Source organism: Rousettus aegyptiacus, unplaced genomic scaffold (assembly GCF_014176215.1).
Source record: "Rousettus aegyptiacus isolate mRouAeg1 unplaced genomic scaffold, mRouAeg1.p scaffold_m13_p_11, whole genome shotgun sequence".
Classification (NCBI taxonomy): domain Eukaryota; kingdom Metazoa; phylum Chordata; class Mammalia; order Chiroptera; family Pteropodidae; genus Rousettus; species Rousettus aegyptiacus.
The window spans coordinates 43,621,665-43,646,373 of NW_023416286.1; the positions used below are offsets into that span (position 1 = coordinate 43,621,665).

The 24,709-nt window shown below is 37.3% G+C and overlaps 1 protein-coding gene and 1 non-coding gene across 2 annotated transcripts in view; one reads left to right on the forward strand and one right to left on the reverse strand.

Moving 5' to 3' along the window:
• The first annotated feature begins 418 nt into the window (after positions 1-418).
• Positions 419-24,709, forward strand: part of IDO2 (indoleamine 2,3-dioxygenase 2) — a 33,823-nt gene continuing 9,532 nt past the window's right edge. Inside the window, 8 exon segments of the mRNA XM_036228317.1 lie at positions 419-529; positions 13,455-13,561; positions 14,013-14,136; positions 14,206-14,229; positions 16,309-16,346; positions 16,348-16,419; positions 16,896-17,011; positions 20,632-20,775. Coding sequence (XP_036084210.1) covers positions 431-529; positions 13,455-13,561; positions 14,013-14,136; positions 14,206-14,229; positions 16,309-16,346; positions 16,348-16,419; positions 16,896-17,011; positions 20,632-20,775 — 724 coding nt within the window. The 5' untranslated portion in view covers positions 419-430.
• On the reverse strand, positions 23,039-23,157 carry LOC118609562. Its single transcript, XR_004953470.1, has one exon. It is a non-coding gene; the product is annotated as a 5S ribosomal RNA (ribosomal RNA).

Sequence of the window (24,709 nt, forward strand, 5' to 3'; positions counted from 1 at the left end):
ATCAGATTCCTATCAGAGTATTTGCAATCAGCCATTAAACCAAAGGTCTGGTTCATTCCCCACTTTTCCAAAGTAGAATAGATTTATCTCTGGGTTTATTTAAAACCAATCTTCTCATACTACATACCTATAAAAAAGAGAGAGAGAAAGAGAGAGAGAGAGAGAGAGAGAGAGAGAGAGATTTTTTTCTGAGGTGATTTTGTTTGCCTGTTCATTTTAATAAGCAGTCTTTAATTGTTTACTCAACCTGGTGTCAGAGAAAGTCCTTGGCAGTCTGGAATTCAACCTCAGGCCAAGCTTCTCCGCTGCTGCTGAGACACTGTGCTATGAAAAGGTGCTATTTTGAAGCTCTTTTAACCTGGATCTCTGATTTATTTGGAGCAGTTGTCTCTTCAGTAGCAACTTCAGTGCAGAGACTTCAAACAAAATTATGGAACTTCAAAGTCAGAATTTAGAGACAACACCTGTACTGCCTTTACAAAGATTTCACATTTCCGAAGATTATGGCTTTCTTCTTCCAAATCCTCTGGTAAAGACAGAGCCTTTGATCAGGTCAGAATAGGTTTCTTGAGATGCTAATTAGTTTGCTTGTTTGTTTAATTTATGTAACTGTTAAGAGAGATGAGATACAAATACCAAGAGTTGGCCTGAGAGATGTGCTAGAAATAATGCAAAGCATAATTATCAACAAAAGAGAAGTGATAGCTACAGCAGAAGATAGTTCAAAAGGAATGTTTTAATGCCAGGTTTTTATAATAGATTGTCAGTTCAGTAAACTTATGAAAAAATCAATAATACAGAACTTAGAGATCAATTATATGGACAAATCAGTTTTTTTTTTTTTGTTGACTTGCTAGTGGGAGAGAAAAGAAAACACAAAGAACCTTGGATGTTTTCGGGATTGGTAGGAAGGATTAGATATTCACAGAGAAGAGGAAGGAAACCTTGAGAATGAAAAGATACCTATATCTTAATTCTACTTAAGATTCAATCTGTAATATAATTTTATTTTATTAGTTAACTCTTATCAACACTGTTTCCTTTTTGAATGTGATTGTAGAAATTTATAAAAATCATTTGATACCAACCCCCACCTTTTACATTTGGACTAGCTAAAGTTCAGAGAAAGTGGCTTGCCCAAAGTCATTAGTGACAAAAGCAGAACTAGTACTCAGGATTCACGACATCTTTTTTTCTACTATATCGTAAATAAAGGCCAAGGCCACTTAGTTAAAATCTAGGGATCCAACATTATCATCATTGTGATAACTTATTAGATCTATTTTTTTCCTCCATAGGCCTAATATGCCATTTAACTGTGATTAAAGAATGGTCTGGAGTTCAATGAATCTTTATTGAATACCTAGTCTGATGCTTATCTACTTCTGAGTGTTGTTAGAGGAGTACCAGTGAAGATAGAATTATTCACTGGCCTCAGAAGCTCTCTTGTAGTGCTGTTGTGAGACCAAGTCACAAATCTGCAAGTAACTTGAGCATCAAAAGTAATAACTTAAGGATATTATGCAGAGTGGAATTGTAGCCCACAGTACTGGACTATATTCTCTGACTCTGGTACTAGGGTCACCAAGAGGCTCCATTTATTAGAAGCTAAAAGTGTTCCCAAGATGTGGGATTTTCTGTGCTAAATCAGGAAAGTCCTGGACGTTGCAGAATGCATCAGTCACCCTGACTAATGTTTACTATCTTTTGGGTCCTTAAGTGAATCACAGTATTACCTGACCCTCAGCTTCCACATCTACTTAATGGATACCTAGTGCCACACCCGCCCACTGAATTGCTATGGAGCATAAAAGTCCTTTAATAGATATAGCATGAAAACTAAGAAGTCAGTTCTCCTGACCCGCAGTCCAGTGCTAATTAAAAACTGCATTCTGTGTGTGTTATTTGATTCAGGAATATTCCCATCATTCTCAGTTCATAAGGAAGAAAAGATCTATAGGCCAACATGCTCTTATTGAGATTAAATATGTACAGCGAACTGAGGAAAAATATTATAAACATTGAGTAGAGTCACAATTACTGAGTACCCCTCTTTGTTGTTCTTCTTTTCATAAGTTTAAAAAAAAGATGAAAAACAATAACAACATTAAGTGTTTGTGATGTACTGAGCCAGATTATATTTGTCCTGTGATTTGGTTGATGGATACACCTTAGAAGAAATTTCTAAGTTCACATGAAAAAAATTCTCCTGCAAAATGGGTCTATTGTATCATAGATTTGTTTCACTTTGGGTTTTCTTCCCTTTCTTGGAAGAGATGGGAGGAGTATGTTTTCATCAGAATCTCCACATGAGATCCTCTGTCACCAGCATTACCAGCAATGGCAGTGTTGTAACTGATCAGATGGGAAAATTTTAGCCACTGTTTTTGCTAAGATTTTGCTTTCCTTTAGTTTAAAGTACATAATGAGAAAGCTGTTCCTCATGTCGACAGCCCAAAGATGCTCTTTCAGAAAGCTAAGTTGCTTAATACAAATATTTACTTCAAAGTCTCTGTGAAGAAAACATTGTCAAGTTAATGAATAAGTGAACATTCTGGGTTTGAGAGAGGGGCTAACATAGTTTCAAATACTCTACCCCACTGTTAAACACTCTCAAACATTTCCAGGGGCCAATGTTTCAGTGTGGAAAATGTATACCTCTCAGACTCGTGTTCATAAATATGCCACAAAAAACTTTTGCCAGATTATGTGGTGTGTGTGTGTGTGTGTGTGTGTGTGTGTGTGTGTGTGTGTGTGTGTGTGTGTGTGTGTGTGTGTGTGTGTGAGTGTGTTTAGGTTGTGGTGGGGAAGAAATTTTTCTTTAGATATAAATAATATGAGGAAATTAACTTTGGAGGAAAGGAGATGCCAAATAGATTATAGCAGGAGATTAGAGTGGAGTAGAATAGAGAAAGATCGAAAGTTAGACTCAGGAATTTGGATTTCACACATCTGGTAAATGACATGATACAATGGGCATTGAATATTTTCCTAGCAGAATGTTAAGCGCAAGGTGAGTGAGGGCAGTTGTTCCTGGCCTGTACACCACAATTAGTTGGGGAGCTCTAAAAAATACTGATGTCAGAGCCTCACCCAGAACAGTTAATTCAGAACCTTTAGCTTAAGTGGCTCAGTATTTAAAAACAACATAATACATAAAGAACAGTGCAGGTCCAAATGAGAGATGGGGCAGGGGGAAGCTCCACTTGAGAGGCTGGCTGTGGCTGTAAAGGTGCCATGGCTATGAGAGATGCTGAGAAGGACTTGGAAGCAGTTGAAATGCAAAAACGAAGTAATAGGAAATTTTAAATGTGCCATGGAGCAGAAGAAAAGGACTGGTGAAAATAGTCATGGGCACATGAGGAACTTTATTCTTTACTGCTATCAAGCGACCAACTAGGAAAAAAACAAATACATATATATTCTCTTGCAGAAATTCAAAGTATTGGGTAGAAGCAGTGGATTCCAGCTGCTAGAAGGAGAGTGCATATGGCTAGGTATAAAAACAAAAATCTTATGTTGCTGTGATAACTTGCAATTCAAAGACCTTTCCATACAATTTAAGTTCTTTCTTTCATTTTTCTTCAACAGAGGTCTTTGAATCCTTGGGAAGTTATTCTCTGGATTCATGAGAATTCTTCCTTTAGAACAATTTTATATATTCCTCTAGTTAGTCAATATGACAAATTCTGATTAATGCCATAAGTAGACTCTATATTAGTCATACTGATTTGAGTTTGGATTCCAGCTAAATGGCTTATCAGTTTTAAAGCTAACAAGTCATATTTAATCTCTTTGAACCTTCTTTTCCTTATGTAAGCATACTTCAGGGACATAGTATCAAAGTAAGAAATTAATAAAAGTTAGATATTACTACTACTGAAAAGTCCCTTATAATTCTGCCTCCCCAATATGAGTTTAGAACTTAATACTAGGCCAGGCCAGCCCAACCCTGGGTCTTACTGACGACAGGATAACTTATGAGCATACAGCCCAGATTTTCAAAATCATGGCCAATTTGAAGTAGAATATTATATCCTATTTCATATCATAATTACATCAATACTTATCACACTGTGTCCTTGATTTTGAAACATGATTATCATAAATATCACTCAATTGTTTTTAATAAATCTGACAGCTCTATTGATAAAACTCTGAGAATTACATGTAATTTCAGGTTAATGAGTTCCATAAATTGACATACCATTGTTTGAAATCTTACTTCACATTTCTCTTTACTGGTTATTTATTTTATTATTAATATTTAGAAATTGGAAGACTACCAAACTATGGTGGCTCATCATTAGCCACAATATTTTTAGGAAAACTATTCTAACTGTGGCTATTTTATTTCTAAATTAATAAAAGTATATAAATAAAAGTTGGAAGCATTTAAAAATATAAAACTGATTATTCATTGCTCCAACATAAAATCAAAATACCTTCAATGTTTGGAGGCAATTTATCTAAGAGCATGTACATCTGAGTATGTATTTATGTGTGTGTGTGTTTGCAGAGTTGTTAAGTCGTAATCATATTGCATATCTGAATCTATATTTAGTATTTTAAACTCAATACTATAAACTTTTGCCTGAAATTAATTAGTCTTAATAAAACAATTTTAATGGTTGCATCAATTCTAATTTGTATGGTATAACACTGAAATTTAAATGGCATTAGACATTTTGGTTAATTTCAATTTCCTCTCTTTATATATAAAACAAAGTATCCTAATTCTTATCTGATACATAAAACTTCTATGTCTATTCTACCTTTGATGCTTTAATTCACATCAAGTTATCTGCACTAAAATTCCCTGTCTTGTCCTAAAAATAACTTGTAATCACTAGCTAATTTTGAGAACAATTGTTTAAAACCCTTCCCCATCTTTTATTCTAGCCTCTAGAGTCAAATTACCCTCTAGAGTCAAATTACCCTCTGCTGATTTACTATTTTATCATTTTTTTCTTGTATTTTATTTATTGTTTCAATGTAATGAATATTTTTACTACTTTCTATGTTTAAGGGTTCTTAGGTAGATGCTTAGGATACAGATGTGAAAAAGACCAGTGTGAACTCTGTACTCCCATACTGAAGAAAATGTTGAGACCAAAACAAAAAATTTGTGATCCTTCATGGGCTTATTAATTTGATGCCAATTAAAAGTTATAGTTTTTAATATCTGTCCAGAGTGTATCATGAGAAATGACTGAACTCTCATTCTAGCTGGAGAGAGAGGTCAAAAAAGGTGACACTCTCTCCGATAGATAACATATCATAATTCTTGAGACTGGAGAAATTTTAGGAGATAAATTTTGAATTACATTTTCCATTTTCTCCATGCTTATTGGTTTATTTAGGTTTTCTTCTGTACAAAAAAAAAGTGATCTTTTTAAATTGAAATGAAGATCAACTCAAATTTCTAAATGTATTAGCAAAACTTATTTATACCACTCTCTTACATTTTATTGAGAATTGAGTTTTTATTTCCTGTTATAGTCTCCTTATAATATGTAATAATATAATAATAGTGATTACCATTTAGCTAGTGCTCACTTTGACCTAGACCTTGTATTAACCTTAACTATACTCTTTTTCATCTAAACTTCTCAATAATCTTCAGTATTCACAAATGATTCATTTGATAATAATAAATTCAGCCCTTTCTCTGAAATATACCCCCTAACTGTCCACCTTTATCTGTTATTATCCTAATTCAATCAACCATCATGTCTCCTCTGGATTATTGCTCCTACCTTGTCTTCTTATTTTATGCTTACCCAGCTATAAAACACTCTCTGCACAGCAGTCAGAGTGACTCTTCAAAATAAAAATTAAGCCATGGTGCTTTGCTCTTTAGAATTCTCCAATTGCTCTTTAGAACAAAATTTTAAATGTTTTAGTGTCACCTACAAGATCTCTCATGCTCCTCACCTATCTCTTCAAAGTCATCAATATCTCTTTCACCTCACTTCACATTGCTGTAATGTCGCGCTGACCTCTTTCTGCTGACACTTGTCTTTATTTCATTCAAACCATGTGTTTCAAATTCCAATCTGTCTGAGAGTTTAAATTCTATTTTTTACGATATTCATGTTGTCACCCAACTTTTCTTTGTTGAAATTTGCATGGTTTATTTTTACTCAAACTTTTTAACTTTTCAGTGCTATATTCTTAACCAGACATTTTAGTTGATTTAACCAGTGTTAACCTAACAGGGTGTTTATTATTCCTTTAAAATATTTTAAAGCCTATAATCTTTTAGGTTATAAATGTGTTGAGAAAAATTATCCAAAATAAAGCAAAAGGATGGCTGTACATTCATTCAATACCTTCCTAGAGTACTGTCTAACAGTCTCACTTTAGGATTATTTAGTCATTTAAGGGATGACATGGTACTTACTACTGGTTATGGCCCAATCTCTGAAGCTGCATATTAACTTGTACATTTTTACGCAAAAGTTATAAATTGTTTTCATTGTGTAGAAAATATAACCCTAAAGCATGTTCTATAGGACAGTAACCAATTATGTGTTTACCCTAGCAATTTGATTCTTTTTCCAAAACTCTGTAAACATTCAGTTTATCAAGTCCTTTTGATAAAACTTTACCATCCTGCTGATTTTCTCATTAACAAAATGTATTTTGGACACATGTTCTATATTGGCATGAGTTATTTTTTTTAACATTTTGAAAATTACAGTTTGAAAGATGTAAGTCTACAAAAAGATAACATGACATTGGAAACTGTTTTTTAGAAAGAAAGAAAAGTCACATATTTTATTACTTTTGTCCATCCCACTTCTGGGTCTCCTGATTATTAAAATGAGGGGAAGAAAAACTTGAAAACTGTCTTTCAATTTCCGATCCCCTTGCACCACCCCCCCATCTTCCCTGCTCTCATCCTCATCATTCTCTGTGTGTTTACTCTGAGGCGGTATTGGAAAGCACACCGAACTTTGAGTCAGAAGAGGTTTGACTTGGTCACTGATTAAATGTGTAAACTTGGGAGGGTCATCCAGTCTCCCTGCGCTTTAACTTCCTCTATTTAAAAATGGAAATAATGAGAACATATGTCCCAACTCATAGCATAGACAACACACATGTAGGTCGATTAAGATTGTAAGCATCAACAATAAAACTAAAAGTACTCTAAAAGAAATCATGTTGGGATAGGAATAACTTCCTAAGCATGTTTTGTAAGATGCATAAGTGAAAATGTTGGTTCATTTGACTACCCTGTTATGAATGGCTGTTTCACACACTCACACAAAATTTAATGACCAAAACATATGAAAAGACATTTAGACTTATTGATAATCTTAGAAATGTAAATTTAAACTATAAGACGATAGTGTATAAAATTTCTGGAAAACCACATAAGAAACTTTCAAGGGTCATCATTGTTAGTTGGGAAGATAAGAATTAGGATACTTTGAAAATACATATATAAGGATAATGGTTTCAGACTTGTTCATAATAGTGAAAAATTATAAGCAATTAGCGATATTTATTAATAGACTATTACACTACTATACAAGTTTTACAACAAATGTGATATATATAAAGTAACTCAGTGGTCCCCAAACTTTTTGGCACCAGGGACTGGTTTTGTGGAACGCAATTTTTCCATGGGAGTTGTGGGGATAATTTGGGGATGATTCAAGAACATTACATTTGTTGCACACTTTATTTCTATTTTTATTACATTGTAATAGATAATGAAATGATTATACAACTCGCCATAATGCAGAATCAGTGGGAGCCCTGAGCTTGTTTTCCTGCAACTAGATGACCCCATCTGGGGGTGATGGGAGGCGGTGACACCCGAAGTGTGTTGCTTGTGTCCAGTCTACTCCATAATCTCATTTTGGTTGCTGTCACTATAGAAAACCCTGCTTCACAAAGATATGATGTTGGAGATGGAAGCAGGCTTTTCAGTGCTTTTGTGGCAATCTGAGGATATTCTACCTTGACTTTAATTTAGAACATATGGAGATTTGAAGACTTTTAAGGCCATCGTCATTTGGGATCTCAAGCAGTTGATTCTCCTCTAGCATGGACAAAGTTGATTCACCTGGCTTATTCATAAGTGGGTTGTGAATCCATACCTTCCCAGTTTGGGGGTCATTTGTGGTTGGGAAGTAATGCTCAAACTCTTTGGAAAGCTGATACGGGTTATCATGCACCAGCTGGGAGAAAAAAAGGCCCTGGCTCAGTCTCTTTCAAAATCTCTGGTAATGTTTGAAACATGTCAAAAACCCCAATGTTCACTTGTAGCCCCCATAGCTCCGGTTTGGCTTTAAATGAAGCCTCTTTATCTGCCGACTTGAACACAGCTGTCATTCTCCCCTGAAATGACAGATTGAGTTGGTTATGCAGGTTGAATATGTCACACAAATAAGCAAGTTTTATGGCCCATTCTGTGTCACTGAAATGTGCTGCCAGTGGTGACTTTTTCTAAAAGAAATCTCTGAAGCGGCTCTCATAACTTAAAAACTCTGGCCAGTGATCTACCTTTAGAAAGCCATCTCACTTCTGTGTATAAGAGAAGCTCTGCATCCATCTTCTCACAGAGCTGTGTGCACAGATGTGAGTTAAGGGCATGTATTTTAATGTGGTTGATAATTTTAATGGCATCTTACAAAACGTTGCTAAGTTTAGGTGACATTTTTCAGCTGCCAGCATTTCTGTATGGATGACATAATGCACAATTGAAGTGCATCAACCCACTTAACACTATAAAGCCTGCCACCAGATGCAGCTTAATTGTCACTTGCCACTCACCGATAGGGTTTTGATATGTGTCTGTGAGCAATTGATTTATTATGGTCTCTGAGCAGTCAAACCTCTCTGCCAATGTTAATCTGTATTTGCAGCCACTCCCCAGCTCTAGCATCAACACCTCAGCTCCACCTCAGATTACGGGCATTAGATTCTCATAAGGAGTGCACAGCCTAGGTCCCTTTCATGCGCAGTTCACAATAGGGTTCATGCTCTTATGAGAATGTAAACCTGTGATCAGAGGTGGAGCTGAGGCGGTGATGCTAGCGCTGGGGAGTGGCTGCAAATACAGATGAAGCTTTGCTTGCTTGCCTAGAACCAGTCTGTAGCCTGGGAGTTGGGATCCCTAAAGTAACTGACACCAAAAGGGATGCTGTTTAGTGAAAAACTTATCAGCTGATCCTACCTCCCACTTTGCAATTTTTTTAAAAAGCCTGGCAGTCAAAAAGTAATTTATGTAATTCAATACTTTCTTCAGTCTAGTGAAAAAGCCAAAAAGAAGAGTATATTTTTAATGGCTTGTGAAATATCTTTAAATCCTTTCTCTTCTTGATCACTTTCAAGGTCCCCACATCAGTGGTTTTCAAACTTATGGATACATCAGGTTCACATATAGGGCTTACTGAAACATATTGCTGGGACCCCTCCTGAGTTTCTGATTCAGTAAGTCGAAAGTGGAGCCCACGAATCTGTATCTCTAACAAATTCCCAAAGGATGCTGAAGTTGCTGAACATAGGATATTAAAGCTCACAGTTTTCTTGTGTTGGTGGTGTGATAGAGAAGTCCAAACATTAGAACTTTTTAAAGAGCAGGAAAGATGAAAAAGCGGAGGATGGGAAAGATTTCTCTAAGGGGAAAGAAAAAGTAAACATTAAAGACTAGAGTGCAGCCTTTGACTAAGAGAAAATGTGGTATTTAAGAATTTTTACATACGTCTGGAAGCAGAAATCCAGGATGCTTAATGTAATTCTCAAAATAGAATTATTTATCTAGGCATCAAAGGAAGAAGAAGAGAGGTACTAATTTAGTTACGTCTTTTCTTAAAACCCACTTAAAAATGAGAGGAGAGGAGGCATCTGAAAAAATGCAAAGGAAAGGACCTGTAGAAATAACCTACTCAGCTGGTAAAAACTGCTCTCTCCCCTCATTCTGCTCAGTGCTCTTCAGCTAAAATGTTTTCCCATAGCAATGTCCCCCAGCTCACACTTGTTGATTCATAGCTTGCTATCCAACTAATGTTCTTATCTCTGTATCTGTGTAGGAATAATAAGACTATGTAAAACTGCTTGTTATGTTACAATCGGAGCTCAGCCTTCGGATAGGAATCCACTGAGCAGATCCCTTCTCTCTGTTCAAGAATCCTATATTGGTGCTGATAATGCCAAGGTCACCAGTTCTACAAAACAAACAACCTGTAACACCAGTGGTCTGGAAATTCCTCCCCCTTTGCAGCCCCTCACCCAAAGCTACCCCTCCCATCCTGAGTCATGAAGCACATATGAAACCTCAGACAAAGGAATCAGGTGCCCCTTGCATGGACACTGCAAGGGTATATAAGCTGTAAGAAATCTAGCCAAGGGGAGATCGTGCTTTGGGGTCTTGTTGAATGCCCCATGCTCTCTGCCGGCATTAAATTCTCCTTCCTCTAACAGAGTGGTCTGAGCGTCTAATTTCCTCTGTCTGGTGTCGCTTCCTGCAACAAAAAGACCCTCTGAAGGTTATGATTCGGCATTTTTGATTTTCTTTTTTGAAGATTATGTTCCATTGTCTCTGTAACTGCATTCAACTTTTGTTCATAAAACATATGCATCACATAGATGAGACAAAAAAGCAAGTTGCCAGTTCAGAATTGCCATAAATATCTGTCTTTTTCTTGCTAATATTCTCAACTGCTCTCTTTAACCTCTCCCTCTTACAACAGCAGACTATAAATGGCTTACGTTTCTAATTCTTGAATGGAAATATTTCTCAAACACAAATTTTCCTTTTGCTAATGGCTTATGGCTCTCTGAAAAACTTAATTTACATTTTTTGTCTCCTTTTCTTACTTCCTGAACACACTAAAATTTAAACCCTGCTTCCATGACCCTGACGTGCCATGTGTTTTAAAAGACTGATACATATTAGCGACTTCCTCGTTTTTGTTTATTTTTTTTTCAAAGGAAGTAATTTTACTTAAACTTTCCAATGATTAGTCAGTCCCTACTTCTGTGAAATTCTCTAATGTCTTAACTTTTGACTTACTGAAAGTCTATCAAAGACTTTTTTGATCTGTATTGCTGGATTCAGTTCCTCTGTGTGCTTTGTAAATATCCCCTGTGTGCTAAAAGAGGCCTTCTCCTTTCCCTGTGCAACTTCGCCTGAATGACCTTTTGCATTCTTGTGGTTTTAACCACAATGAGAAGTCATTTATACAGTTATGCTTCCCAGTTGTATATTTCTAACAGCAATTCTCAGTATGTTCAACTTCCCAGTATACAGTCATATTTTGACATTCCACAGACATTTTAAAAGGCTGTGTATATCTAAAAAGAAATTCCCCATCTTTATGCTCTCTCTTTGACTTCTACTTGCATTTGTGTTTCAATTTGTGTTCTCAGCAATTCATTTAGTTCTCTAACGCAGGGGTCCCAAATCCCCAGGTCATGTGGTACCGGTCTGTGGCCTGTTAGGAACTGGGCCACACAGCAGGAGGTGAGAAGCGAGTGAGCGAAGCTTCATCCATATCTGCAGCCTCTCTCCAGCGCTAACATCACTATTCTCACAGGAGCACCAGTCCCTAGTGTCAAAAAGTTTGCAGACCGCTGCTCTAATGCATAAACATGGAAATCATCCTCACCTCCTCTCCTTCTTAACTCAAAGACACAATAGTCAGTTGTACAGATTGTACTCTGAAAAAAGAGGCCTAGACCATGGGATAGATCAAGAGTCAGCAAACTTTTTCTATAAAGGGCCAAATAGTGTTATCAGGACAGAAAAGGGGTCCATCTGCCTGCATGCGTCTAAGCCAAAATAGAGATATCTGCAGGTTTTGCAGCAAAGAAAATAAAGTTTATTAAAGAGTTGCAAGTCTCAAAGACACAGGCTGGCTACGGCTCAAAGGCCTAGCTGTCCGAGTGTCTTGGGAGTATAGATTATATAGAGAAAAATCAGCAGTCATGGAAACTAAGGAAGCTGGGGTCATGGGTGCTATGATTGGAGGATTGGAAGGTGATGAGATAATTGATCATGGTGTCAAAATATGGCTATATACTGGGCAGCTGAATATGCAGTTATGAAATCAGCCATGGCACCATCCTTTCTGGTCCCATAGCCTGGTCTCATGGCCGATGGGGTTGTTATTCCACCTCGATGGGCCTGGGACTGAAATACATCTAAAGCCAAGATGTTATCCTTAATCTAAAGTCCAACCAAAACCTATTGTCCTTGTGATTATAGACCTGAGGCTCCGTTAATCTTATGCCCTGATGCTTAATGATTAAAGGAGCAGACACAAAGAGTATGAGGGTAGAAAGAAGCAACTGAGTCACGATGCCATTCTCTGGGCAAAACCAGCTTGAATCAGATGGGAAAAAAAATCTACATTAGAGAAATAAAGGTTGTGTGCCCTTATAATTGTAGATACTTTAAGGTCTGTATACCATACAGTTTCTGTTGCACCTACTCAGTTCTATTGCTATAATGAAAAGGAACTATAGACAATATGTAGCTTGCCATTTCCTGGGATAGAATCAGGGTTATTGAAATCTAGCCTAAGTTCTGCTTGACTAAAGCATCGGTCCAGAGTGGGTACTATTAGGCTAGAAATAGCTAAAGGGTATCGTTAGGCTAAGGAATCATCTTGTCTTTAGTGTCCCCACCCCTAATTTAATCATCACATCATTCAATTTTACTTTCGAAATATATATTTTTTAAAAGTGCCTTCTCCTTTCCAAATAACTTGTCATTGCCTAAGTTTAGTTTTTGAACAGTATTTCAAAGGCTTTCTAATTCGACTGCACATCTTAAAATCCCAGAAAAAAAAAATTAAATTAACCACCGAAAATTCAAATCAAATAATAGGATGAACTTATATAGAAAGAAAATTCTCGTGTATTCTATAAAAAGCACATTTGATTTAATTTCCAGTTTTATTTTCCATCAACCTTTCTCTTGAACTTTATATTCTAGTAACACTAAATCATGTGTAGTTCCGAGAATTACAGTTGTCTCTGTTTATCCAGTATCCTGTTTTACTGCCGTCTCATCTTCAAATTTCCACTAGAAAAGTCACTTTCAGTTTCATAAACTGGCCTCAACTGTCGTATTTCTAGAAATATACATCTTTAATTCGCCACAATGGCTAATAGAATTAACCACTTCTTTCTTTTTGCAGTTTCTTAAGCTTATACACACGTCAGTAATGGAACATTATTATTTTGAAATATATCTGACTAGTTTTTTTCTTCCTTGGTTGAACACATAGTTCCTTAAGCACAAGGATTGCATTTTAGTCATCTGTATTGGCAACGCTTAGGGCAGGGCCCAGTGTATAGAGAATTCTTAATATTTTTTGAATTGAATTGACCTGAATTCTGTTGGAAGACTGAAATGTGGAGGCAGCTAGTTTCTGAAGCTGCTTCCCAGACAGGTCTAAAATACTGACATGTTTCTATTTTGAATGCAGAGAAAACTTCCAGATCATTATCAGCCTTAGGCAGAAATTGCCAGCAAACTTCCTTTCTTGATTGAGAGTCACCAGCTCAAGTGGACAACGTGTATATACAAATATGGGTGTGTATGCGTGTGTGTGTGTGTGTATGCATAATTTTTTCTCTTTAACATCTTCTCACTACCTTATTTAAATCCTCATGCCACTTTTCTTTCTCAGAATTGTGGAAGTATGTCGATTGACCTAAGGATATCAATCATTGTCATTGAGCTTATCCACAAAACAATCTTAGCTTCCTGAGGAGCAGAACGACTCGCTCCTGATTTGACACATGTGTTTCCCTAACATTTTCAGTAAGTTGGCGATTCTGCCTCAGCCAGTTTGGAAGAGGAAAAGACACGCACAGATGGGGAAAGACTCCCCCCTAGTGGATTAGCAGAGGAAGGATTTCGTCACATAGGCTCAAGCGCGAGCAGGCCGGGGCCTGGGCGGAAGGAGCCGCGAATCCCTTTCCACCTGGCGATGCCAGTAGCTTAAAGGAAAACAGAAGACATCCACTTCCACCCCTGCAAGGGCTTCAGACCCCGGAGAGCGACACCGGGGAGATCTAGATCAGGCTGTGCCTAGAGCTAGAGAGGGGATGCGAGAAGGAGGCAAGCCGAGGGGACCTGTGCCTGGAAGCTGGAACTCGGCTCGGGTTAGTGGTGTCAACAAAGACAGGCAGGGCTGCCCCAGGCAACACTGAGACGTTAGGCATTGCTGGCAGGAAGGAGAGACACAGCCCAAAGAGGTAAGGGACAAATAAATACCTGTCTTGTCACTCTTCTTGGCACAACAGTACTCCTGGAAAAGTGGGTCCTTCCTTGTTCTTTTCTTGGGGTGTCAGTTGAAGGAAAGGTAAAGGATCCATTTAAATGACTTTCCCCCCTAATTAGGAGGTTAATTTTCCGTGGAGCTAGTAATCTTTTTATTACTTCGTGAATCTATTTTTTTCTGACACCCTCTCCCAAGAATGTTGCATTTGAAAGCAAGTTTTGAGATCTCATTTTAAAACCTTAATGATAGCCTAAATTTTATAGCATTTTATACTCCCATACACATAATTTATCTCAGTCAGTTTTCACAATCCCATGAGGTAAATAGAGCTATGCCGTGCCCATTTTACAAACAGCTGAGCACTACAGAAGTCCAAGGTCAGATAGCAAGTTAGTGGAAATTCCAAGGCCAGAACCCACACCTAATGTCACTAATATAACCTCCTCCCCCAAGAGGGACACACTGACATTCACACTAATTTTTATTTTTGTTTAACACCACTTTCTATCTATCAATTATCATGTCTTTGTGTAACATTTATAGTTTCAACCTAAAACTTGAGACATAAAATCTCTGAGTTCCACTATTTGCAGTGTAAAGGACTACTCTCTTTCATTTTATATAGATATACCTTTTCCAGAAATGAGAGTGGCTGTCGTTCCAGCACTCCATGGTTAAGTGAGCAGCCTGTGACTGTCTCGTTTGTCTGCTTGAGCCTACCTCTTACCTCTCGAGTAAACACCTGAGATTCCATGTCAGGAAAAAAAAAAGGAAGTGAGAAAGGAGAAAGGAGAAAAAAGTCTAGAGCGGCTTCTGATTTTTTAAATGTCAATACATCTAATTTTTAAAAATCGTGCGTCTGATACTGGAAAGTTTAAAATCTAGGTATAAAACATCCCACTGGGTTTCTATCCCACATCTATTCTCCAAACCATAATCCTAAATTGGGAAAGAAGTAGAGAAGGGCGACAAGAGACATACTCTCCAGCTTCAATATGCACCATGTACTTCTAGGCCCAGTGAGACCCCCACCCTGCAGCCTTGGGTCCTGTCTTTGTGTCTCCTCTGACTTTTTAGCTAAGTATGATACCTCTCCTCTACACTGCCCTCCTCATCCCATGCTTCCGGAGGGAAGCTGACCTAAGTTTGAATTTTAAAACTCTTTAAAGATCTTTATTGTTTCTACCTAAGAAACAGTTCTGTCTTAAGTCTACTTAAAAATCTAAGGAAAAATAAAGGCAGAAGTAGGGCTTTGTTAATAGATAGTTCTATCTTATAGGAAATGAAAACTAAGAATAGGAAAAAGAGAGCATAAGAATTAAAAAAAAAAAAATCTAGATGAGCCTTATCCACAAATAGAGACTGCTCCGTGGATATAAGTAGCTTTTCTGGATTCGTGGCCGATAAGACTCTTCAGAGTGTTCTTCAGACAACTCAGAGGTTGAACGGGGATTGTCTTGAGGTGACTTACTTGAAGTCGTTATTGGGTTTGACTTATAAAGTGACTGACAGAGTCAGCTGCCACACAGGCTGAAGTGTTCTTTCCTCCGCGCTTATCTCCCTGACTGACACATAAACACATACACATATGTGTGTATACATACACACACACACACACATATGCATGCTCTTTGTTTTATACACACAAAACATATCTATGCATATCTAGATAGATTGATACATATAGATAGGTAAATAGATTTTTTTTTCCTATTGTTCATTAACTCAGCCCCCGATTCCAGCTGAAACTGGCAATGCCCTTTTTTGCATAGTCAATATTCAGGTATAATTTTATACTATGTGTACATGCATGTGTTCCAATTTTGTAATTTTCCACATAAATTTTAGATTGTACTCAGAAACAATATGTTCACCAGGTTGGTAACAGAAAAAATGATAGTGAAGAATGTGTGTACATGTCACTCAGATAGTTCCAATTTCATCCCCAAGTCCTTTCTACTACAGGATTGCTGGAATAAGAGACAGCCATGATTAACTTCCTCTGCTGCATTCTTTCTAGAATATGCTAATTGTCTGGATTTATATCTGAAAGATTCTACCAAGAAACCTTGCCCTTCCTTTTGTCGAAGTCTTGGGGAATCCCTCCTATTCTCATCCACTTGGACATGGTGCTGACAAACTAGACTACAAAGAATCCCAAAAAGTAAGAGAAAGAGTGCTTTGGATTTGAACAGATGGAAACTCGGTAAGGAGCAGTCTATACTTTGTCTACCAGAAAGGCTCAGGCTTTTCCAGCTACTTGGTGATTGAAGATGTTCATATTTATTGTCTGCTACATGGTTCCAGAGAAGGGGTGAACTTGAACATAGGTTCAAAAATCACAGCTCCCACAAGTGTCCTCTTAATCCTGTTGTGGAGACAGTTTAGAAGAAGAGTCGGAGTCTGGAAATGCTTTTACTAACATGGATAAGGGAGAGAAGGAATGGCAATGCTAGCATCCCCCACCCCTGTCTCCATGGCTTTTTGTTCTCTCTCACAAAGCTGGCCGTGTAATTTATTATTAGTTACTATCAGGTTAGTAATTACAAACTACAGCCAATTCCCAGATTCAGCCTCAAAGCCACTACTGTGTTTTCAGCTATTTTTTCTCAAATATCTTTTTCTTATCCTCGTCCCTAGAGCAAGAAGTCTCAAAATTGGTCAAGCGTGTGTGACCTCCCTCCATGTGTGCAAGTCCACGCCTGCTTCTGATGACCTTGTTGCTCCAAGCACCAGGCATCCTGCCAAGAATGCAGGCACGTCTCACAACAAACCCTCTCTGAATACACTGATACAGACCATTTTTATTTGTTTGCTGTCATATCAAATCTGCATTTCTCAATCTTTTCTTCAAGCTCCTGCATAATCAGTCTTAACTCATTCTTTCTTACCAAATTGTTTACTATTCCCTAATATCTCCTCCATTCAAGTCAAGTTAGGACCAGGAACTTTCATAAATGATCATTATATAGTTATCATAAATGAATGATTATATATGAGAGTAGATATTCTAGGTATGTTGGATTGAGAATTTGATTAATAATGCTATCTGTTCCACCTAGCTGGCATCAATCCTTTGACAGGTTGTAGATATTGGCAGTTGTCTAAAGAAGAAATAGCATGAATTTTTAGAAAGAAGAAATTCCAATAAATAGAATGGGGTGGAAAGGCGAAGTATAAAATTTCCCCTTGAAATTCATTATCACAGTTTAATTTATTTCATGCTGTAAATGTGAGAGAGAGCACTTTTGTGACTTACAAATAGCTAATGGGACATTTAAGTTAGATGTGGGAAAGAACTTCCTTAGCATAAGAGTTGCGGGTAAACACAGGATTGCCAGAGATGATGGGAATCTGTTTTAAAGAATTAAACAGTTAATAAACAACATATCTTTTAGAACTAATTTATGTATCCCTTGGAGGAAGTGAGATTGAGCCATCTCATCTCTCTAAGGACTTCTGAGTCCTAAGATTTTATGTTCTCTATTATTATGAATTATGATCTTCGACTGAGTCTTCTTTAAGAACAAAATTGGTGACCAATATTCCCAAGGATAAGTGCTGAATCTGGCTCAGAATTCAGGCAGAAAGAAATAATAAATATATGTGAAGAAATGATTCTGGTCAAGACACTGAATATTTAATAAGCTGAATCTCTGATTCAAAGAGGACGAGAGGAGTGGGGAAGGTTGAAGGGAAAAATAGGTGGACTGGGATGGTAAAGTAAAAAAAAAAAAAAAACTAGTTTCTCAGTGGGTGACAATGCAGGGCTAGTTTAATTCCAGAGATGCAGACACAGTCCTGGGGTTCATTAATTCTTCTTAGTTATTATTTTTTGGAGTCTCTTAATAGGCCTAGCACAGGGCTAAATGCAATGAAGAAATGAAAGAAATGGAAGTAGTACACTCAAAGTAGTTAAACAACAAAGCAAAGCAGTACATGACAAACGTCAGAGTGATACAAACAATAAGCCCTTTAGAATTTCAAATCAATGCAGGGTTTAAAAATCAGGAAAAAGCTTGGTGAGAGGGTAGAACTTGATCTAAAGTAGGTGCTAAAGGGTGAGTAAAAGTAGAATAACTACAACAAAAATATGGGTTTGTGGTAATTACAAAAATAAAAAAGAAGTAAGATGGTTTATCATGATGCCACAGACTAAATGTTCTGGGTTGATATAGGAGTTGAGATTTGGCTCACTCTGTCACACAGTGGCCCATAGTCTAGTCACAAATGGTGATGTCAAAAGTGTGCTTGGATATGTGTGTGTGTGTGTACATGTACATTTGCATATAAATGTGTGTCCTTGTGTACATGTGAGCCTAGAAAGCATATCTGATTTACAAACTGATTTGTTCCTTTATTTTCTTTTTCTGTTCATGGTTGTCATTAACTGAAAGTTGTCTAGACTCCTGGACATTAAGTAAGTTCTCAGAAATCCTTCACTCACTTTAGAATCAGTTAGCTTTAAAAGCTTACAATAAAACAAAAAAAGAAAGCATATCAAATTGTATATATAGTATATAAGCTATGTTAAAATGAATGGAAAAGTAAGGCTAGAAGGGAATGTGCCAAAAATTAACAGTCCAAAATTTAACAGTGGTTGCCTCTACTTTGTAGGGATTAGGAAATTACTTCTCTTTATTATATTTTCCAATCTGTGTGTAATAAAACAAATAAAGTGCAAGGCAAGAAAAAAAACCTTAACCAATTCTTTAATGATCTGAAAAAGATCTCTCATTTCACTATAACTTCTATGAAAGGTCAAATTGCAGTCAGTTGCTGCTACAGCTACAGAAGGGTTCCTTTGAAATATCTTGTTACATGGACCGAAGCTCAAGGGGGCAAGTCTGGCCCAGACATCCTTAGACACATGTTTTCCCGGAGAGCGAAGTTCATCTCTAAATTAACATTGCCTCTCAACAAACCTCAGCTCAATAAAGAGTTTCAGTTTAAAAACTGTAGCTCAGGAGATGGAGAGATGGAAGGGTGAAGACAGCATTTCCCACATGGATGTAACTGCTGGAACAATGGCGTTCTTGACTTAGTTTTCTTCAGTGTTAGTTTTCATTCCCCCTCATGTTTCATATGTTAGAAGCAGAAGTGATTTATGGAGTACAGCTTTTAGGTTTTGTAAGCTGGATCTACATCTGGAATATTTGAATCTATCCATATGATCACAGGTCATTTTAGACACAGTCTTTCATTACTCATTCTTTATACAAAACAAAACAAAACAAACAAAGCAAAACAAATTACTGATTAGAAAAAGCATAGTCTGAGTTATGAAACTGGTTTTGTGAGTAACTAGCTAACTAGCTGTATGACCTTGAGCAAGCTATTTTGCTTCTTCTGGCCATAGTTTCATCTGAGAGAGAGAGAGAGAGGGAGGGAGGGAGGGAGGGAGGGAGGGAGGGAGAGAGAGAGAGAGAGAGAGAAAGAAAGGCAGACTTATTTCTGGCAGGAACTGCTGTGCAAAGGCCCTGAGGAAAATGAACCATCACAGAGATTACATAGCCCCGGGAGGTTGCAAAATGAATTCCTTCAGAGTTCAGGGGGTTAACAGAAAAGTCGGGTGTAAGACAGAAGATAGTGGAGCAGCAGGTGAGCAGCTAGAGAATCCATGCCTTGCCTAAAGATAGTTGAGTTAGGTTTGTCTTTCTTCACCACCTTCCCTTATGGCAAGCATATTTTGAGTACTTACTGAATCCTTAGTAAGGTGACTAGTCATGACATAATTATTACAACACTCTCTTTCACTCTCAAAAATGATACTGTATGGTCACTTCTTATCAGTGTGTTTAGTCCCTCAAAAATAAAATAAAATATAAAATAAAATACAATAAAATAAATAAATAAAATAAAATATAAAATAAATAAAATAAATAAAATAAAATAAAACAAAATAAAGTAAGATAGTAAAATAAAAATTGGTCTTTCAGATACAATTCAGAAAAGGTAGAGAGTAGGATGGCTTCGTGATGGAGGGCACTCTGAGCTGGGGCTCTATGGAATCTGATTCTATGTAAGACAGAGCTCAGGAGTGAGGGTACCCTAATTCAAGATGCAGGCATTGAAATGGTTATAATGTGTGAGAGGTACAGAAGGAAGGAAAAAAATGATAGAGTTATGCCCTTGAGAGGTATAAGAAGTAGTAGTCAGTGGACGGATCTAGAAAAACCTAACCAAGGATCTATCTGGGAGATGTCCAGAGATATCCTCTTTTTCAGGTAGACCTCATAGCAAATCTAGTGCACGAGCACTTCCAGGGGAGCCCTGACACACTCTGGTAGTGAGAGGGGTGCCCTTCCCCTGGATTTTCACTGCTCTGCTGCTCACTCTATTTCAAAGGGCTTTAAGTGAGTGCTAATGAACTGAGTGAACGAATCTTCTTCCCAGGCACTCGTTCAGGCAGTGAATATCATCTCGCAGCTCAGCCAGAACTTCCTGCTCCGAGCCCTGCAGCAACTGAGACCCTCCATCCAGGACATCACCAGAACCTTAGGACAAATGCACCTTATGGGTCTCCTGCGGGTTGAAGGCTCTGCTTGGGGGCAAAGGGCCTGAAGGTTGGACAACATCCACCAGATGGCGCTGGCGTATTAGCTTTGTTTTATGGTGCGGGACTGCTGTTCAAGCTATTGAGGAATGATCTCAATTTGAAGAGATATTCTTAAGGTTTTGTCCTTTTTAAATATATGTATTTTTTATGATTAGAGTAGTTTCCTCTTTGGTGGTCACACATTTCTTTGCATGTCGAGGTCTTGCATGAAGTTCAGGAAGAGAGGTGAGACACACAACAGTGGCTGCATGTGCTCCATCCAGCACTGTTAGGCTGCTGTAGAGTTAGTTGTCCTTATGCTCTCGAATGCCTCTTTCATTCTTTTTCTCTCAGGTGGAACTGGAGATAACTGACCTTGGCTTTAGGTCTAATCTGATTGGCCCTTCCAGCGCTCCATTTCTGTGGCTAGTGCAGAGATGAGTTTTGATAGGAGTGGCCCACTCTTCTCGTGATTGATTACATCTTACTCAGATAACTACATTCCATCTCCAAAGTAAGGACAGCTTTTCAACCTATTCTATCAGAAAAATCTAAAATATGTAATGACCTATGACATTATATAAGCTTTAGGTGTGCAGCATCATAATTTGACACTATACACAGTACAAAGGGATCACCACCAAAACTCTGGTCACCATCTATCAACATACAACAGATTCCCTTCACTCATTTCTTCCACCTCCCAAATCTTATCCCTCTGGTAATGACCAATTGTTGTTTTTGTATCTGTGACTTTGTTTTATTTTGTTTGTATATTTGTTTTTTTTTCCTTTTGAGTTTTTTTTTTTATATTTCAATATGAGTGAAATCATATGGTATTTGTGTTTCTTCATCTGACTTATTCACTTAGCATAATAACCTCAACATCTATCTATGTTGTTGCAAATAGCAAGATTGAATCCATTTTTAGGGCCGAGTAGTATTTCATTGTGTGTGTGTGTGTGTGTGTGTGTGTGTGTGTGTGTGTAAAACACCATCTTTATTCATTTATCCATCAATGGATACTTAGGTTGTTTCTGTATCTTGGCTATTGTAAATAATGCTGCAATAAACATAGGGGTGCATATGTCTTTTCAAATTAGTAATTTTGTATTGTTTAGATAAATTCCCAGAAGCAGAATAGTTGGGTTATATGGTAGTTCTTAATTTTTTGAGGAATCTCCATACTGTTTTTCATAATCGCTGCACCAATATACCATCTCACTAATAGTGTATGAGGGTTCCCTTTTCTCCACATCCTCTCTAACACTTGTTATTTATTGCTTTTTTGATAATTGTGCTAATGGGTATGAAGTAATATCTTATCATAGTTTTAATATACATTCCCCTAATAATTAGTGATGTCGAACATCTTTTCATGTGCCTGTTGGCTATCTATGTCTTCTTTGTAAAAATGTCTGTTTATATTCTATGCCATTTTTATAAAAAAATGTTCTTTTAAAAAAATGAGTTGTTTGAGTTCTTTATATATTTTGGTTATTAACTCCTTATTGGATATACGATTTGCAAATATCTTCTCCCATTTAGTAGGTTGTCTTTTTGTTTTGATACTGGTTTCTTTTTTTATGCAGAAGCTTTTTAGTTTGATGTAGTTTCATTTGTTAATTATTGCTTTTGTTTCCCTTGTCTTTGAAGTCAGATCCACTAAAATATCTCCAAGGCCGAGGTCAAGAAGTTTACTGCTTATGTTATTTTCTGTTAATTGTATGGCTTCAAGAGTTACAGTCAAGTCTTTAATCCATTTTGAGTTAATTTAGGGGTATGATGTAAGATAGTAGTCTAGTTTCAATCCTTGTATGTGGTTATTCAGTTTTTCTAACACTATTTAATGAAGACATTATCCTTTCTCCATTATATAGTCTTGACTCCTTTATCTTATATTAATTATCTATATATGTGAGGTTTTATTTCTGGGTTCTTAATTCTATTCTATTGATCTGTGTGTCTGTTTTTATGCCATCACCATACTGTTTTGATCACTGTAGGTTTGTAGTATGGTTTGAAATTAGAGAGCGTGATGCCTTCAGCTTTGCTCTTTTTTCTCTATAAAGGCTCACTCTTGTCGCCCTGGAAGTAGACATAGCGTGCAGTATGTGGTGTGTGGATGAGGCACCCTGAGCACGAGGGGTGCTCATGGGCCAGTCGGGGGGACCTGCAAACAAAGCATTCCTGGCAGCTTGTGGGAGGGTTTTGTTTTTCTTTCTTTCTTTTCTTTTTTTTTTTTTGTCTACAGCACCTGGTATTCCTAGGCAGTCTCCCATCCAACTACTAACCAGGCCCAACCCTGCTTAGCTTCCGAGATCAGACGAAATCGGGTATGTTCAAGGTGGCATGGCCATAGACTCATGAGAGGGTTCTTGATGGAGTCTATTAGGTGGTTAGTAGAATCCACATCCCTTTAGTGTCCTCCAAGAGCCCCATTTGTCACTCTCCCACAGCCTTACTCTCCCCTCACCTCCAGCTTTCCCAGGCATGCAGCACGTCTCAGTATTCTGGATAGAGTGAGAAAGAAATGGGTCTCTGGAAGCATTCCATGCTTCTGGGGAAGCTGGGCACTCACTAATATGCTTTCACTTTCCCTTGCAGGAGAAATCGCAGGCCAAGAAGGTCTTTTTTGACACTGAGCTGTGTTGCTTTGTGGGAGGGATGATGTGGGTAAAGTGATATGTTCTTCTTACTCTCTTCAGAGCATTCAGTCTCAAAATTTTTTAGTGGTATGCTGGAGCTTCTTTGTTGGACTTCTGGACTTCCACAGAGTCTCTCTTGTCCATGGCCAACTATCTAAATCAGTGTTCTTGGGGGAAAGATGATAGAAACTCTGATGATGATGTCACTCCTGCATTTCCCTGATTCTCAAAGAATTAACTGTCTTCTCTCTCTCTCTCTCTCTCTCTCTCTCTCTCTCTCTCTCTCTCTCTCTCTCTCTCTCTCTCTTTCTCTCTCTCTGTGTGTGTGTGTGTGTGTGTGTGTTCATGGGTGCTTACCACTCATGTCCCTTGTTTTTCTAATGGTATTTGATCTTGTACCTATGACTTTTTATGAGTTTTTGTACACTTTGATAGGCTGATTTTTGTTGTGTGTTACAAATGTTGTGGTTTGTCTCATGCTTTTTGAAAGCAGAAGTTCTTAATCTAAATATAGTCAAAGTAGCTGTCCTTTCTTTTGTAAAAGTCTATGTTTTAGGAAGTTTTGAATAAGACATTTCAAAATCATAAGTCATAATTATATTTTCCTTAGAAATTGTTTCACATTTCAGTTTCACATTTCACATTTCAGTCCTTAATTCATATATAATTATTATTTATATGTAGTATGACATAGGAAATAAAATCAATCTCCCTTCTGTGAATAATCACTAATTTCCAATATGAGCACAGTTTTTTTTTAAATCAGTTTTATTTTTTTAAACGACTGGATCTGTTTCCAGTCTCTCTATTCTGTTTCATTGTCTATTATGTTTCCCCACACCAATATCATCTGTCTTGACAACTATAGCTTCATAGTATTTCTCATTTTCAGGTAGGGAAAATCCTTTCATATTGTTCTTCTTTTCCAAGGGTGCCTGTCTTATCTTTGAGCCTTTGCCATTTATATAAATTGTCAGAACCAACTTGTCAAATTCCATTTTAAGATCTCTATTAGAAATTTCGATCAAATTGTTTTAAATTTGTATATTAATTTGGAAAAAAAATACATGATTTTGATGCTACATCCAGTCTTTTTGTCTTATGATCAAGGCAGGTGGAGAGGTAGAGAACAGCATGAAAACATCAGCTAAGATTCCCGGATAAGCTACCCCAAATCATGTCTTCATATTATATTCATTTGTCACATGACCTGAAATTTATCCAGATAGACAACTCTTTTTTTAGATACATTTCTTCTCTTAAATATT